The sequence below is a fragment of the Cynocephalus volans genome, chromosome 1 (assembly GCF_027409185.1).
Source record: "Cynocephalus volans isolate mCynVol1 chromosome 1, mCynVol1.pri, whole genome shotgun sequence".
NCBI classification, from domain to species: Eukaryota; Metazoa; Chordata; class Mammalia; order Dermoptera; family Cynocephalidae; genus Cynocephalus; species Cynocephalus volans.
In genome coordinates, this window is record NC_084460.1 from 33,498,109 (window position 1) to 33,515,243 (window position 17,135).

The 17,135-nt window shown below is 42.4% G+C and overlaps 1 protein-coding gene across 4 annotated transcripts in view; it reads right to left on the reverse strand.

Moving 5' to 3' along the window:
- The window catches only part of TTI1 (TELO2 interacting protein 1), a 45,539-nt gene that overhangs the window by 7,137 nt on the left and 21,267 nt on the right, over positions 1-17,135 (reverse strand). For 2 of the 4 annotated variants that reach the window (XM_063114094.1, XM_063114123.1), the window contains 5 exons: positions 15,474-15,671; positions 12,049-12,197; positions 8,777-8,917; positions 6,592-6,814; positions 6,222-6,309 (listed from right to left, as the gene is read on the reverse strand). In XM_063114094.1, coding sequence (XP_062970164.1) covers positions 6,222-6,309; positions 6,592-6,814; positions 8,777-8,917; positions 12,049-12,197; positions 15,474-15,671 — 799 coding nt within the window. Of the gene's footprint in view, positions 1-4,132; positions 6,172-6,221; positions 6,310-6,591; positions 6,815-8,776; positions 8,918-12,048; positions 12,198-15,473; positions 15,672-17,135 lie in introns of those variants that run through there. The other 2 variants (XM_063114103.1, XM_063114113.1) reach the window with 2 other exon arrangements.

Here is a 17,135-nt window from a genome sequence, read left to right on the forward strand (position 1 = left end):
GGCCTTCCATGCTGAGCACCACGGTGGATGACACAGGTGTTGGTCCTGGCTGGCTGCACTCAGGCCACATTCAGTGTTTACCGCCCCTCTCTGGACGTATGTACCCTTGAAGATAAAGACATCTTCTAGCAGCCTACCTATTTCCCCCCATTTTCCCTGATCTATTCTCCTGTAACGTGTGCTTTGGCACTAAGCCAGCAGCCTCCACTTACAGATGGCTTAAGAAACAGCTCTAGAAAATGTACTTCTGTACATGCTGCAAGGACGCTGAGGATATCAGTCACAACAGTACCCAGTGTTCTTCTAAATGACCCATAGAGAGATTTTCTTAAGGTTCAGTAACAGGGAAAGCTGTGCTTCTTTCTGAAAAGCTTTCTTTTTTATTTTTTAAAACTTTTATTCCAGTATTCACTAGAAATTGCACAACAGATTACATTTCCCTCTTTGCTGTCTGTTAGGAAGCACACAGAAAGCTCATCTCTAGCAAGGGTGCACAGCTTTAACTCTGCATTTTATATATTAACCTCACCTCTAGCTTCATCTTGTTTTTGCTCTTATTATTTCTTCCTTTTATAAATTCTCTTCACTTAGTTCCTTTTTCCCTTGTTGCATGCACTTAGTTTATAAGATGCCCCATGTTGTTTTTGGAATAAGGGGGAAGTTTAAATAATGATTAATGACTACTATTACTGACTATTTATTTTTTTTAAAGATGTCCGTTAAGGGGATCTTAACCCTTGACTTGGTGTTGTCAGCACCAGGCCCTCCCAAGTGAGCTAACCGGCCATCCCTATACAGGGATCTGAACCCGTGGCCTTGGTGTTATCAGCACCACACTCTCCCAAGTTAGCCATGGGCTGGCCCTCTATTACTGACTTTTTTACTCTGTGGTGGTATTTTGTGCTAAAAAATTAATATACATGACTTTACTTCATCCTTATAATAATTTTATTAGGTGGAAAATAATAGATACGCCTATCAGTCTTGCAGATGAGGAAACAAAGACTTTTAGAAGTAAATTAATTTGCCCAAGGTTACACTGCTATTGAACAGCAATGTGAGGCCAGCTCTAACTTGGTATTTATCTTTGAAATCTTCCACTTTCCACTCAGTGCTTGGTTAATAAGAGATCCAATAAAAATCTTTTAAATAAATACACATAAGACAATCATGACCATTTCCCTGGCTACTTTACTCGGTACTGAGACCATCACATTCACTCCAGCCTCTTAGGTGTTCAGAACAGACCACAGGCCTTGCAAAGTGCTGAAATGGCTACCCTGTGCTATGCCAAGGCTTTTGACAGCTGAAAGCCAGTTTGTGCAGGCAGTGAAGCTACCAGGCTCGATCTGCCATCAAGAGCATCCTGTTCCCAACCCAGCACACCCCATGCTTGGCTTTCCCACTGGGTGGTAAAACGGTTGACCCTGGCAGATTATCAGTCACATGACAACACCGAGGAAGGAGAGAGGATTGGTAGCATTTGATTTAAGTAGCACAAAGGTCCTTCAGATCTGAAACCCAGCAACCCACTTTGTTTGTAATCTGCATGGCAGATGTCTCTTATCTTTGACACCATGAAATCATGCCTATATATGCATAGTGAACAGTTGCAGATCTGAGTGTATTTTTAGAACAATGGAACTTGAAAAGAAAAGCAGCAATGCCTGTCAAAAGATGGATAATAGGAAAGCTAACTACTAGGTCTGGATTTGTCAACTATTAATCAAGTGTCAAAAGAAAAAATATTAGGAGTGCTGTCATTTCCATGACGGGTGCAATCCGAGGGGAAAACAGCTTTGCAGTTCAAGCTCAAATAAACTGCCCACACCATTTAAGGGGATGAGCTACTAATTTCAAGCTCAGGTGAACTAATGGATCACCCCTGTGGTTCCTGATCCATTCAAATAGAGTAGGCTCCTGTGTGGGTAAAGAGAGGCGCTAGGGCTCTGACGGGGATGAAATGAACGAGTCTGTGCCAGTCTGTGTTTGTCCAGGGTTTGAAGGCACTGGCTGGTTCTTTGATGGTTTGGGATCCTACTGCTACAAAGAGAGCAGGGAAGTCAGTCTGTAAACGAACCTTCAAACCTAGTCCTGACTTCTCCTGCAAACAGGGGTGGGGAAGGTGGCACAATTAACAGGAAAAAGATCTTTCTGAGGTGAAAACCGCTATTCAGATTTCAGTAAAGATGAAGCAGGCTTATAATAAAAAATACCCTGCTCAAGTTTATGTATATATTGGGAACACATACATAACACATCATACATTCAGTAAATTTATATGTATTCCACATAGATGTGTATACATATACAGGTATGCCTTTGGAACATAAGCACCGTGAGGGCAGAGGCCTCCTCTGTCTTATCCCCTCTATTTTCAGTGTCTAGAACAATGATGCGTGCCACAGGAGCTCCTCAACCGATCTGTAGAATGAATGAACACTGAGTGGACTCACTATTCATATTAAATGCAATTCATCCATACGAAGACCCTCAGAGGAATGTGTTATCACCACCCCCAGTTTATAGAGGAAGGAAATGAAATGCAAGGAAACTAAGTCACTTGCTCAAGGTTTGAACCTAGGTCTGTCCAACTCGAAGGCTGTTGCCTTTTGCCCTCTTATGCAATGGCTAGGCAGAGGAAGCTGGAAGGGCAACCCCCCAACACACATAGCAAGGATCATGGCAATATGGTATACAGTACCTGCATGACCAGAAGGTGTACCAGCTGGTCACACCTGCTGGCACCTTGCATCCTTACCTGGGCTCTGGGCTTGGCAGGTGGGAGTAGGACTACAGGTGGAGACCAAGCAGCCTAAAGGCTTTGTTCCCCTGTCATGAGAATTGTCAGGCATGGACTTCATCTTTTTAAAAAATAGGTATTGCTTAGTTTTGTTTCCTTTGAGCCCGGGGTGGAAGTCTCACTGATTGATATAAAATCTCACTGCAAAAGAGAGGGAGTCTCAGAGGCTGCTAAAAGATTGGCCCAGGGAGTGTAGTTTTAATCAAGCTGAGTTAAACCAGGCTGAGTGCATGTCCTGGCTTGAGGAAAAACAGAAATTTGGGGTATACATTCTCATCTCAAATTCTTTTCATGTATGGAAAAGAATAGCTCCATGGCCAGAAAGGCACAGAACTATGGAGGCCTACTGCATGCTGGGAATTATCTTGGATTCCGGGCTACCTGAGAATTTAAACCAGTTAAGGTTGCCTCTGTAATTGCTGAGATGGAGGTGTGGTTGAGCTGACCTGTTATTCGTAATCCAGCGCTTACCCTCAGGGACTCTGCCTTATTTGCAGTTCCTGGTATGTTGACTTCTCCCACACCCCAAATATGATTTACTCATTTGTTATCCATTGATGTTATTTTACTTTGGGGGAGCTGGTGTTTTTTTTAGCATTGCCAGTTAACAGTGACACCTGGTGGTTGCGTATAGCAAGGTTATACCCTGCCCCCACCTTCACCCCTCCCCCAAGTTGCAAGATTTATACCCCCTCTTTACAAGGCACATTTGCTAGATAAAAGCATTAAACTGGAACGGCATGTCCGTCCTTAGCATTTACAGCCTTGGTTATATCAACCACCCCTTGATCAATTTCCATTTCCAAAGTTTACAGCCTAGATGTAAAAGCCTGCCACAAAGGCTATATTTAATATGACAAATTAAAAAAGCAAACACAGACTTGGTCTTTCTTTGGAGTCAGGAGAAACAAACAGGAGGAAGGAAAAACCCATCCATAATGCACATAAAGCGGAATTTTCATGGTGCTGCCAAGTTGGCCTCTATCCCAACATGACAATGGCTGTCCTCTGAGGTCCTGACCCCCACCTGCCACTGGCCGCGGTGCTCATCCATCTCTCTCCAGAATATGGGGGGCCTCAGAGTAGCCCCTGCCCTCACAGATTCCCTAACCAGCCCTCTGGCAGATGGAGGAGCCACTTCCAAAGCAAGCTGTTCATCTGCCCACGGTTGGAAACTCTACCTCTGAAGGGAGCTGCGTCATCTCTGGACAGCTCTGACTTTCACTGGTTCTTATGAATACGAAGCTGAGGCTTGACTTTTTGTAAACCCCTGGCTGCAGGGCTCTCCCTTGGGCCCTTGCAGAGAACACAACTGCTTTGTCTTCTCCTGTGATAGTGAGTGAGTAAGTGTGTGTGTCACTCTGACCGCTGTGTGGAAAATACTTGGGAGGGGGAAGTAGAAGGGAATGGTGAGGGGGCTTCTGTGGTTCAGGTAAGAGAGGATGGTGGCCTGGCATAGATTGGCGTGGCTTGGAGGTGAAGAGAAGCAGACAGTTTTGAGAGAGATTTTCTGAGACAGGCTTTACTTTTGGTAATGGATATGGGGTGTGAAGGAAAGAGAAGAATGAAGGACAAACAACAGACCAATGGTGGGGCCATTTACCGAGATGGGGACTCAGTCTCCTTCAGGAGACCTGGTGCATCAGTACCAGTAGGCGTGACTTCAGTACTAATCGGGCACCCCCACCTCCCTCTCTTCACACACTAACGAGGCTCACAAAGAGACCGGGTTTCCTATTGTCTCAGGATTCTTCTTCCATTTAGAGAGCTTATTAATTTCTGAATCAAGATGCCAAATCGGCTCTTGATCAAGGGCAACACTGATTTTTTTCCTGACTTCGAAATAAGTTTGCAGATGATGGGTGTGTGAAGCAATCAACCTTGCACTTCTCCACCTCCCATTCCTGTTAAGGGAGGTCACCTGATTCAGCTCCAAGAAGGGAGCACAGTAGAGCAAACGAGGGCGAGCAGCAGTCAGTGCCTGGCTGCCCTGTCCTCCTCCTGTGGCACCTGGAATACCAGCTCAAGATTCAGCAAGGCCCAAATCTGGGTTTAATTGCTTTCAGCAGCAAAAAAGAGAATTAGAAATGAAAAGATAATGAATTGAGAATATTAGCTTGTTTGATGGCTCTAAACTTGAAGGATGGGATGTGGAGTGTGTAGAAAATGTAAAATGAGACAGGGAATGTGAAAATGAGATCTTTGTAACTCTTGGTTGTAACAGGCACCTCAAAGAATTTACTTCAAGATAAATTCATTATGTTCTTGGTTTAAATCACAGCCCAATCAGCTTCAGGGTCACTGCCCAGGGAGGACTATTTTTACCCTATGTTGGTTCTTTAAGGAATAAGAATGCCTGGGGACAAGAAGTTCATTGGGATGCGCCCCTGTGCTCCAGAAACTATGACTGATTCTGGGCCTAAGCGATGTGACGAGAAAGGGACAGAAAGAAAAAAGGGAACTGGGGAAATCAAGAGTCAAAAATTGCAAAGGACAATAAATCAATTCAAAAAGATATTCCCATCACTCTCAGGGAGTGCAAGGTTTATAAGGGAGTAAGTGAGCTCTCCCCATTTCACAGTCAGAGCAGCCTCTTACTGCTCAGGGAATGAGTTGACTACTAACTCCTACCCCAGCAAGGATGATCAGGGATGTGTCTCCAGAAGCCTAGGAAAGTGGAAGGATTCTATTCTAGGACATGGAGCTGAGGAACTGTTGAGCCCAGAGCAGCACACCTAGACAGCCCAGCTTTCGCCCCTGTAGCAGGTATCCAGGAGATGGCAGTTCCAGGGTGCAGGCTGCTCCCAGCTGGAAGAAGGGCTGGGAAATGGGGGCCAGAGTGCATTTTTTGGGTCTCAAGTCTGGGGAATGCTGCTGTGTTCAGAGTTTCAGCTAAAGAGAAAAGTCCTTAGTACTCAAGGAACCATAAATAGCTTCTTCTCTTTGAGGTGGCATAGCTATTCTCTAACAGGCATGGTCAAAACTCTTGGAAATTAGAATCACATAATTTCAGAATCAGAAAAGGCCCTGCAAGCCATCAGTCCAGTGGTTCTTAATGGTTTTTGGGTCACAGACTCCTAATAAAATCGGATGAATGGTGTGGATTCTCTGTCTACAAAAATGTACATATGTGACTGCTTGCACACACACCCAATTTTGCTACAATTTGTGAAGGTTCATGGCACCAATGCCCATATAGGACCCTCCGTTGTGCTGAGGTATGCCAAATCAGTAACTCAGTGCTTTTGCTTTGTCGTTGAGGGAGCTGAGGCATGGTGAGGTGCCAGGGTCACCCGGTTGCCAGAAATAGAGCATAGAAGTGAATCACCCTCTGACCAAGAGAATGCTTCTTGCCATTAGCAAATCATCTGTAATTTAGAACAAACATAAAGAGATGTGGGTGATCAAGCCAACGTACCTCCTGGCAGCCTCTTGTAATTTCATGGGCTGTTTGGCACTGAGGTAAATCACACAGGCATCAGCCACTTTATTCAGGTCACCCTCACCTGCAGAGAGGAAAAACAAAACAAACATCGGCCCTCAGACTTCATCTGGGACAAGCAGTAACCAACTGTTGTCTGGGAAACTGGAACAGCTAGGCAAGATGCCCTGGGCTCTTTACTCCATCCTCCAAGTCAAAGAACACATCAAGATAAATGGACAAATGAGGCCAAAGTAAGACTGAAGGAGGTACACATGAAGGGAGATGAGGGGGCAGGACTAAGTGCAATGGCAGGGGTGAGACAGAATGCAGAGTGTGTGTCCAGGTGTCACTGGTCGATACCCACCTAGGTCCAGTCTCTCACAGAGGGGGCCCAGGCCCTGCAAGACAGCCAGCTGCAACTTGAAGGCCAGCGTGTGCGAGTAGACTGGTCCAGCTCTGGCACTGATGGGAGCCTGGGTGACTAAGGAGCCAGCCAGCTTTGGCAGGACATCTTTGCAGAAGCGGCTACGTAGAAAATCGCCACACTTGCCTCCTAGTGTACGTAAAACCTGTAGAAACAGCCCGACCTGGTGATTGAACAAGGCAAAGCAGCAAGAGAGCTAAAGAATGCTTGGTAATTCAATTTCATCTAGGTCTCTGCTTGGAAAAAAAAAAATAGAATTACTGCTGTTAATTCCTTGCCCATGGTTTGTGATTCTGACAGTTATGAATTCAGAGGTCTTTGCTCCCAAGGCATGTCTGCTTCTATCCATAAATACAGATTACACAGAGAATAATTCAAAGGAATCTTGGGTTGGATGAATAATATGATTAATATCTTGATTTTCCTCCCTTTTTTTTGTTTAAAAAAAAGAGCTTAAAGCAATTCACATAGATCATCTCTTGAATCTTCCTAACATCCCTTGAGAAAAGGCTTGTGCTTTTAACTCTAGCTAGCTCAGCAAACACAAACACTAAGGCCCAGCTGCTGCCCTGTGCAGGCATCAGGAGGGCAGTGACTGGGCGAGATTCCTGGGCTGAGCCAGGGCAGGTCCCCATGTTTGGAGCCAACACGGTATTCCTTCTGTTCAATTGCACAATCTCTTATGTACATCACCCTCATTCTATCTTTCACGACAGGCAGTTTCTTTGCATGTTTCATTTTAAACTTTCTGTAGTAGAACATATTGAAACGTTTTGCCCCGCTGCACAAGACTGAGTACACAGGATAATAGGAATTTCTTTAAAAATTGGTAAGCAAGGCATAACCAGCACATACGGTGTTTGCTGACTTTGCAAAGAATAAGGCACTCATTGCAGGTCCCTCAGCTGGACTGCACAAGGTTTTACAGACCTCAGGTGTCATCAATGTGTCTGCATGTGAAAAAACCAAACTCAATTACAGCATACACATCTTTATATTTTTTCATTTTTCTATGCTGGCTGTCATTTCAGATAACCTATTAATTTTCATAAAGGAAAACTGCACATCTGAATAAGATTTAGCAATCCTGCTAAATCCTCTCCTCCTCCCCCAACCTCCCTCCTTCCCTTTCTCTTTTTACAAACATATATACACACACATAAATACACGTGTCATTTTGTGCATTTTGCTTTGGAAAAAATATTAACAATTTTATATGTTTTAAATGTAAGCTGGTATTTTTGGCCCAGTATATGCTGAAGAATCTTGAAGAAAACCAAACTACCTTTGCCAAGTATATCAGCTGTATTCCTGGCTTTGTTTTACATCCCTGCATATCTCTTTCCTCTGCTTCATCTAGCTTGTCTACTTCTAACTATAGAAATGTATCTCTGCAGGCTGCCTTAAGTGCATTTTAGAACAGAAAAAGATATAAATAAATAAGCTATGTGTGCTAATATAAACCAAACCAAGTCATGGAGAATAATACCTTACATACATAAAGAGCTTTTAGCTTTTCAAAGTATTTCACCAAATAGTCCCATTTTATCCTTGACAACACCAAGAGAAAAGTGGGGCAGGTGTTCCTCAGGCCACCCTGAAGATAGGTGGTCGTGGGCTTTGCCCAAAGTCACTGGCTGGGCAGAGGATGCCCACTGCCAGAATTGAGGCCCCTTCACCCTGACTCTCAGTGCAAACAACAAGGGTGTGAACTTACAGATCTGGATTCTATAACTTACTAGCTGGATGATCTTGAGAAAATTCCTTAACTTCTCTGAGCTTGTTTTCTCCTCTGCCAAAACTGGAAATAACATAGCTACATTGCAAGGCTGTTGTGAGGAGATGAGCTCATGTGGGCCAAAGTGCTGAGCTCACTGTCTGGCTCATGGAGGTACTCAATAAGTACTGGTGGTCCTTTTCACCTACTAGTTTACTCTGTTTCAAATTCAAAAGGAAGTTGACTTTTATTTTCTTCTTGGTGCTTTCTTAGTTTTCTATACTTTCTTCAAGGTATGTGACATTGCAATCAGATAAAAAAAAAGTTGATCCGAAAGGCCCTAGTGAGCTCAGCGCTTACTTACTACCTCCACCCTTATTACAGACATTAGAGGTGTCAGGGCAGTACCTTGAAGGCTCTGAGCACTGCCAGGGGGTCATCATTTGTGAGTCGGTGCACAAGTGAGGGCCAGGCCCGATGAGCCAAGGGAAGGAGCTGGTTCTTGTGGGACTGCAGAACAACCACACACAAATCTAGCACATCCAAGATCTGAAAGAAAAGATATGATTTCAGCAGATGGTAAAGGCTTGAAACCATGTATCTGGGATTGAGTCACCATTTTAAAAGAATAAAATTTAGAAACTCATTCATTGGATAACTGTTTACTGAGTGCTGACTACATGCCAAGTCCTGGCTAGGTACTAGGGGAACAAACAGGGACAAAATACACTTTTCCTTACCTTCATGTGGTTTACAGTCAACCAGGGAAAGACCTTAATTAGATAATCCCAAATAAAGGGATTATTATCAATTGTGACAAGAAGAAAAGTAAAAGGTGAAATGCAAAGAAATTAAAGAAGGATCTAAATCATACAGGCTGTTGGGAAGGCTTCTCTGAGGAAGTAGCTTCTAAAAGAAGACATAAAGGATGAGGAGGAGTTAAGTCCTGTGAAGAGTGACTGAGTGTTTCTGCAACTGGAAGCTGTAACAAGTAACACCCAGAGGTGACAGGGTTCCCAGTGCTTAGGAAATGAAAACAAGGCAGTGTGGAATGCTAGAGAAGGGATAAGATGGGGCTGGAGCATGGAGCGGTCACATTAGGAATGTTTTATTTTGTACTAAGTGCAGTGGGGAGACACTGAAGTGTTTTAAGCAGGAAAGTGACATGATATGATTCAAGTTTTTAAAAGGTCATTCAGGCTGCTGAAGAAAGAAGGGATTTGAAGAGGGAGAGAGAAGTGAGAAGGCCCTTTAGGAGTCCACAGCACATGTCACATGAGAGGACCAAAGTGACGGCCAGGTGATGGCAGCAGAGGTGGAGAAGTGAAAGAATTTGTTTTGGAGATAAAATGGCTTAAATTTTTGAAGGACTGGATATTGGGGAGAGGAAAAGAATCAGAAAGAGCTGTGTGGGTGCAGGTGTAGCAAATGAAGAGATGCAGGTGCCACTGAATGAGAAGGAGTCATGTAGGAGGAGCAAGTTGAGAGGCTGGGTGAAGTCAAGTTCTGTCACTGCTACCTGACAGGCTAAGCAGACAGCTGAGGTACCGGCCAATTGCATAAGGCAGGTTTGGGCTAGCTGAGATATAAATTGGTTTTTTACCTTCCACATCCCAAAGCTCACTATAAACAGATGGCCTGCATCAGTGTTTTAAGGCGGTGGTCAGTATGATAACCAATGAGGGCTTCCCTCCCACACAGATGGGCAGTCTTCACAGTTGCATGTTTGCATCAGAAAGACAGAGCGGAGTCTGCCACATGAAGCAGTAAACCCTTATTGGGTACCTGCTACACACTGGTCCTCACTGAGACTGGAACTGAAACAAAAGAACAGAAGAGGCCCTGCCCTTGAGTGGTGAATAGTTATGCAGGGGAACAAGAGAAAATTCAGTGGTACACAGGAGAGCAGAGTACTAAAGTGGAAATGCCTTTGGTATCACTGACTGGCTTTGAATTTCAGTTCTGTCATTAACTGGACAAGTTACATCATATTTTACTGACTCAATGGTGTATATGCCCCCATCCCCCTCCACCCCAACTGGAATGGTCTTCTCCTGCCTTTGCACCTTTGCATGGCTAGCTCCTTTTCAATCTTTAGAAATGTTACCACCACCTATGCTATCCACCCTAAGGGAATCATTGTGCAGCATATGCATATATTAAAACAACACACTGTACACCACAAATATGTACAAATAAATATTTTTTAAAAAAAGAAATGTTATCACTTCAGAGAAGCCTTCCTAGACAGCCTAGTCTAAATCAGTATGTAAACTCTGTCTTATTCAACAGGGTTTGGTACAGAGTAGATTCCCAATACATATCTGCTACATGGGTGAATTACTGAATTACTATTTTCCATCACAGAACCTGCTTATTACCTTTATAGCATTTCCTCGACTTGTATATGTGAGTCTGTGTGTTGCCTCTCTCCCCCCACAACAGACAGGAAGTTCCAGGAAGACAGACATTATATATGCATCACTCCCTTTCAGACACCTTTTGCCAGACCTATAGCAGTCCTCAATAAGCATTCAGTGAATGAATGAATGAGTGTATATGCCATACCTCATGCTAATTGTTTTATATTTATTATCAACAACCCTGAGAGGTTCACCTCCATTTAACAGATGAAGACACTGAGGCTCAAAAAGGTGAAATTAACTTTCTCAAGGTCACATGGCTAATAAGAGGCAGAGCCAGGATTTGAACTTAGGTATGTAGGTCTGACTCCAACACTAATGCTCTTAGTCACTATGGTGTGTATACAGCTGCTACAAAGCCTCTATTAAAAGGAAGGTCTTAAAGGGTACGCAGAAGTTTGCTGAATGGATCAACAATGCACCTACATTAAAGCCTTGCATGTAACAGGCACTTGAAAAGTGCTTGCTGAGTGAAACAACAGATGAATGCTAAGAGGTATCTTGGGAAGACTAAACAAATTCCACAAAGCACAGATCCTGAGATTTGGGATATTCTGTGGATCAGAGTTTCTTAGCTCACCATCCCTGGGCAAGACAATGCTTTCTCATCACTAACAATGAGTCACTAAGGGAGTTGAGTTTCTTACTCCTGCTGGGGGTGGGGAGGAGTGTTGTTTTCCTTTGGGTATAAGATCTTCTTCTGGGTAATTCTGAAAGCCCTGCCCCCCACTACCACCTCACTCTACTGTCCTATTATTGGAGTCACTACTGTATATTTTAAGCCCTTGCTGACGGGGGTAGTGCTTGGGAAACTCCCAGCAACTGAGGATGTAATATTATGAAAAGTGTTGGAATTTTTTCTAGGATGAAAATGGAAACAGAAAAAGATAAGGGCTAGTGTCAGGCTTAGAAGAATGGCACTTTAAAGTATTAAAGCCTGCATTCCACATTAAGTCAGCTCAGAAAATAGTATCTTTTCCAAAGCACCTGACTTTCTTTCCCTTGGTTATTCAATGAATTCCCAAAACTTTGTGGTTTTGGATGCAGGGAACTCAGGTCCCTTTTAGCATATAAGCTGATACAGAAAGATGTAAAACTGGCATCCCACAGATAAACTCCTCTTGATGCCTTCTCTTGGCCACTACACATAAACCAGGAGATAAGGGAAGCTACTTGCTCATCTGCGTAGCCACTGCCAACCAGACCACACCTCAGTCCTGCTGCTCTGTGAATGAAGAGAAGGGGCCACACACTGACCTTCAAGCGGATTTTCAGATTTTTATCTGACAACAAGTGGATGCAGCGCTCCATCACGTCCATGGCTATTTGGATCTGCACTGGTAGTGCTGGCTCCACATCTGGATGGGTATCATTCTCGTCCACTTTGGGAGGGACTGACTGCTCCTCTGGAAAGAGAATAACTGGGGTTAGTGCCTTATGGAACATGCACCAGTCCAGCTTGATCCCCACCTTCAGACTCAGAAACAGGACTTATAGGAGGAATGTGGCTAGGAATGCATCCTAAGAAAACCATCTGAAATTTGGGTCAAGCTGTACAAATTAAGACGTTCACAAGCTGTAACAGCTAAAAACTAGGAAAAACCCTTTGCTATGGTTTGAATGTGTCTCCTCCAAAATGATGATTTTAAGAGGTGGAGCCTTTAAGAAGTGATTAGGTCACGAGGGCTCCTCTCCTCATGAATGGGATTAATGCCCTTATAAAAAAGGCCTCATGCAGTGTTCGGCTTGCTTGCTCTTCTGCCTTCTGCCAAGCGAGGACACAGCGTTCCTCCCCTCTGGAGGATACAGCAACACAGTGCCATTTTGGAAGCAGAGCATACCTCACCAGATAACCGAACATGCTAGTACCTTCATCTTGGACTTCCCAACCTCCAGAACTGTGAGAAAATAAATTTCTGTCCTTTATAAATTACTCAGTCTTAGGTATTTTTTAATAGCATCATGGATAGACTAAGGTATTTTCCATGTCCACTCAAGGGGGTATGATTATATAAACCATGGTACATCCACACAGTAGTATGTTATGAGGTCCCTAAAGTTTGTGTTTAGCAAGAGTTTTAATGACAACCAAATATGATTATGAAATGTAATATTGTTTTAAAAAGAGAAAAAGTATGATACAAAATTATATATGCAGCATGAGCACTATTATATAAATTTTTGCACAGGAGGAAGTATAACAAAATATTAAGTGACAGAAAAAAACCCCAAACAAAACAGTGACAGGGTCCTGAGATAAGACCATTTTAATTTTTTCCCTATACCTTTGGTCTTTTCTAAATTTCCATAAATAAATATTTAAAATAAAAACATAAGACAGCAGTGTTCTAATTTGGAGCCCTGAGGCTGGGTAGTTCCCTGGCTGGCTTTTGTGCTGCCCTTTGCTCTTTCCTTTCCTTTTGGTTCATCTTTGACTAAAGCGGGTACACGTCTTTCTTGTCCACCAGCCTGTATGATCTTTTGATGGTCAGGATCAAGCCTTACTTATCCTTGTAAGAGAGATAATACTGGGGAAGGTTGGTACAATACATAGGGCATGGGGTTTGGTCAGAGGAGGATGGTTCCAGTCTCACCTCCACAACTTATTAGAAACTTCTCTCATCTGACATTACCTCATCTGGAAAAAAGGGATAAAGCATATATACCTCATCTGCTGTAGAGAGGGTTAAATGAGATGAATGTCACCAGCTATTATCATTCTTTCACTGCCTAGAGTGCTGCATTGCATAAGATAGGAATAAGTTTGTAAATTAAAACAACACGTAAAAGACTTGAGAATTGCATGAAACCCAGACCAAAACATCCTGAAAAATTTTCCTCTATTTAAGCCCCCACCCCCAAACCCCAATTACCAGCTGTGTTCATTTCCATTGAGCTGAACGTTGCTCCCTTAACTTTTTCCCATTCATTTCCTCTGCTGAAAAGACAGAATCTTACAGTAGAGGATGCCCCTGTCTCTAATAGATATGCTGAAAAGATAAATGAAAATGGATTTGCAGAATGCTTGGACCTCTTGGAGAAAGGGACCTCGGATATACAAAGTGCTTTTACGTGGTTAAAAAAAAAAACCCATGTCAAACCAACATCAAGCTAAACATTCTTTATAATGCCAAGTATGTGGTGTGTACTTAATAAATGATAATTATAAGAATGATAGGGCTGTGTTTTTCTTCCCAGAGGAGGATTTGTTGTTTGAAATTCACCTACTGCAGAATGTTATTTGAGGGATGTGGATTTTCCTGTTATTGGAAGAAGGGTTTATTCATTCATTCTGTTTCTAGTGAACATCAACTAGAACCAGAAGATCCTAATCATTAAGGAATAGATTCATTGACAGTGCTCAGATTTTAAACAAGAATGGCAAATCTGGATTATGGGGGATCAGGATGTCTCCCCTTCTTCAGGGTTTCCACGTTCAAGTTAGGGGTGTAGTTCACAAGAAGGAGTAGGTTGGCTCAAGAAACAAACCTGAGAAGTAAAAGCCTGATAGATTTCTGATCAGAAAACTGTCCTTGGGGAGAGCAACAACTCAACCCTGCATAAATCATTATTTGGGCCCTGTGATGCTTCCCTGCAATTTAGAAGGAATTTGTTGTAGTTAGCTGCATTGAGCTACTATTTTCTGTTATCTTTGACATACTGGCTTCAGTTCACCCGAATCTCAAAATAGAGATCACCAAGAAAAAAACAAAAAGAAAAGAGAGAAAAGAAAAGAAACCTGCTTGATTCCAACCTAACAAACTAATTTGGGACTCAGTTGGATTTAGGATAGTTCTGAGACCACCAAGCTCATTATGACTTGGCATTTTATATTTGCAGAGGAGATTCTAATAATTTATTAATCCTTCTGTGACCTGAAGCTCCAGATTGAGCTTGTGAATAAAACAACAGGCCAGAGCTTCAACTAGCCTGAACTCCCTTCTTTATCATATAAATTGGTAAAACATTGAAATATCCTCCCACCAATAAATAAATAGACAAAGCATATGAAGAGACAATGGGCATAAAAAAAAGAACTGTTAGGAAAGAAGCATATAGAAAGATGTTCAACCTTGCTAGTAATCAAAGAAATGCAAGGTGAAATAACAAGAACCATTTTGTACTTATTAATTTAGGAAGAAGTAAAATCGGTAACAGACAACATTGGCAAGGTTGTGGTGAAATCAGTATTAATCCTGCACTGCTGAAGAGAAGGTATAAATTGATACTACCTTTTTGGAAGGCAATTTGGCAAACATTAAATAATGTTCATATCCTGACCCAGAAATCCCACTTCTGGGAATTTATAAAGAAATATGTAAGAAAAGGAAAGGTCACATGCACAGAATCATCCACTGCAGTACTGCTTATTAGAGTGAAAGCTAGAAGCAACCTAAACATCCCACAGGGGAATGGATACTCAGTAGCAGCTATTCAAACATTATGAAAACTCTATAGCAATATGGAGAGTTGCTTATAACTAAACACAAAAAGGATAACCATTTAAAAATAGGTTTGTAATAAAAAAAGAATATACAAAAAATGAGAATGGCTATGTTAGAATGTCAAGGTTACGAGTGATTTTTCTTATTTCCAAACTTTCTGAGATATTTCATTGTTTTTACAATAATCTGTTTCGAAAAGAAAAAAAAAAAAGTTAGGCCAAAATAAACAATAGTTACCATCTCCATTATCAAAATCCGAGATATTTCCATCTGCCACATCCTTTTCTTTGAGGTAGTTCAGCAAAAACTGTTCAATGTCTTCAGCTGTGGTGCTATTCTCAAGAGTTGCTGGTCCTCGGCTCAAATGACTTCCCTCCTCCCTTAGACTTTGCTCTTGGAGTTGCCCGAGATGACCTTTGTCTGGGAACCATTGGGCTGTAAATAAAGTTTTATATCGATCACGTTGGTCATTAACAACAGGCATTAATACTTCATAAGTAGGATAATTTCTTTGCCATGGCCTGCATAGCCCCAGCATGATCTAGTCTCAACCTGCCTCTCCAACCTCATCTTCTACCACTCCTAGTTGCCCTTTAACTACCCTCTAGTTCCTCCAATGTGCCAAGTATTTCCCTGCCTCAGAGCTCTCACATATGCTGTTCTCACTATCTGGAATACTTTCCTACCTACTTTACATCTGGCTAATTCCAAGTCATTTTTCACATCTCAGCACAAGTAGAACTTGCCCAGTAAAAGCATCCCTTGATCTAACTTAGGTCCCTCATATAGCATCATGTTCTTTCCCTTCATATAGACTCATCACAATTTGTAATTATATATTTATTTTGTGCATATTTTTTAGTGTTTGAATTCTCCCATTAGACACTGTTCTCCATTGTTTATGGGAAATCCCATATACCCAGTATAGAGTAGGTGCTCAAAATACATAAATGCTGAATGAAAAAATACATGATTGGAGAGCACGTACAGGTGACAAAATTCTGAGTACAGGATATACTACTCAGCAGAAGACAGGCTCTACAAGGCCTTAAGAATGAACAGCCCTCTCATGTTAAATATCTGACATAAAATACTTCAGAAAGCTGGCCATTTTCTCTCCAAAGCTTTCCCTTCTTTGGTGATGCTCCGATACCTCTAACATGTCACCACAGAATAGACCTTAAACATCACTCAGTCCAGTGATTTTTAAATGGTGCTTTGAGGAGCCTTAAGGCTCTGTGGAAATGTGTCAGCGGTCTCAACAGGGAGGACACCAATAGACGGCAGGCCAACGGGGTGGGTTCCAGGTCTCTATCCTTTCTTCAACCACAGCAGCTCTAATTTCAACCATGTTTGTATACTGGGGTCCTCCTCAAAGGCTTCATTTCAAAAAACGCTCTTCATACCTAAAGAATGAAGCAACAACAACAAAATCCCACAGCCTGAAAATTGCTGCTCGAGTCCAGTGCCTTCCTTTTGCAGATAGCAGGGAAAAAGACTCTGATAACCTTTAGCACCTGCTAATCTCCTTTTCATCAAAGAGCATCTGCACAGATCCAGAGCAACAGCAGATGGGAGATGACAGGGCCAGGTAACTGGGAGCAGCGGAGAGCAAATGCTTGCGAAGAGAGCTTCTAATCAGGTATCTGGAAGTTCTCATACACAGTGATCAGTTATGACATTTCTTCAATGTCCCACTCCCAGATGTAAATCAGGTACTTAGTGTACTCTAAGGGATTGGCTCCCAAATAGTTAAAGCATGGATCCCGGACTTACTCTGCTGAGACTAGAGCTGCAAAGATTATTTCTAGATTCAAGGCTAATGCCAGACATTCAAATGTCTTTGCTCACAAATGCCTTTTAAACATAAGAAAAGAAGCTCAACCCCACTCTTAATGC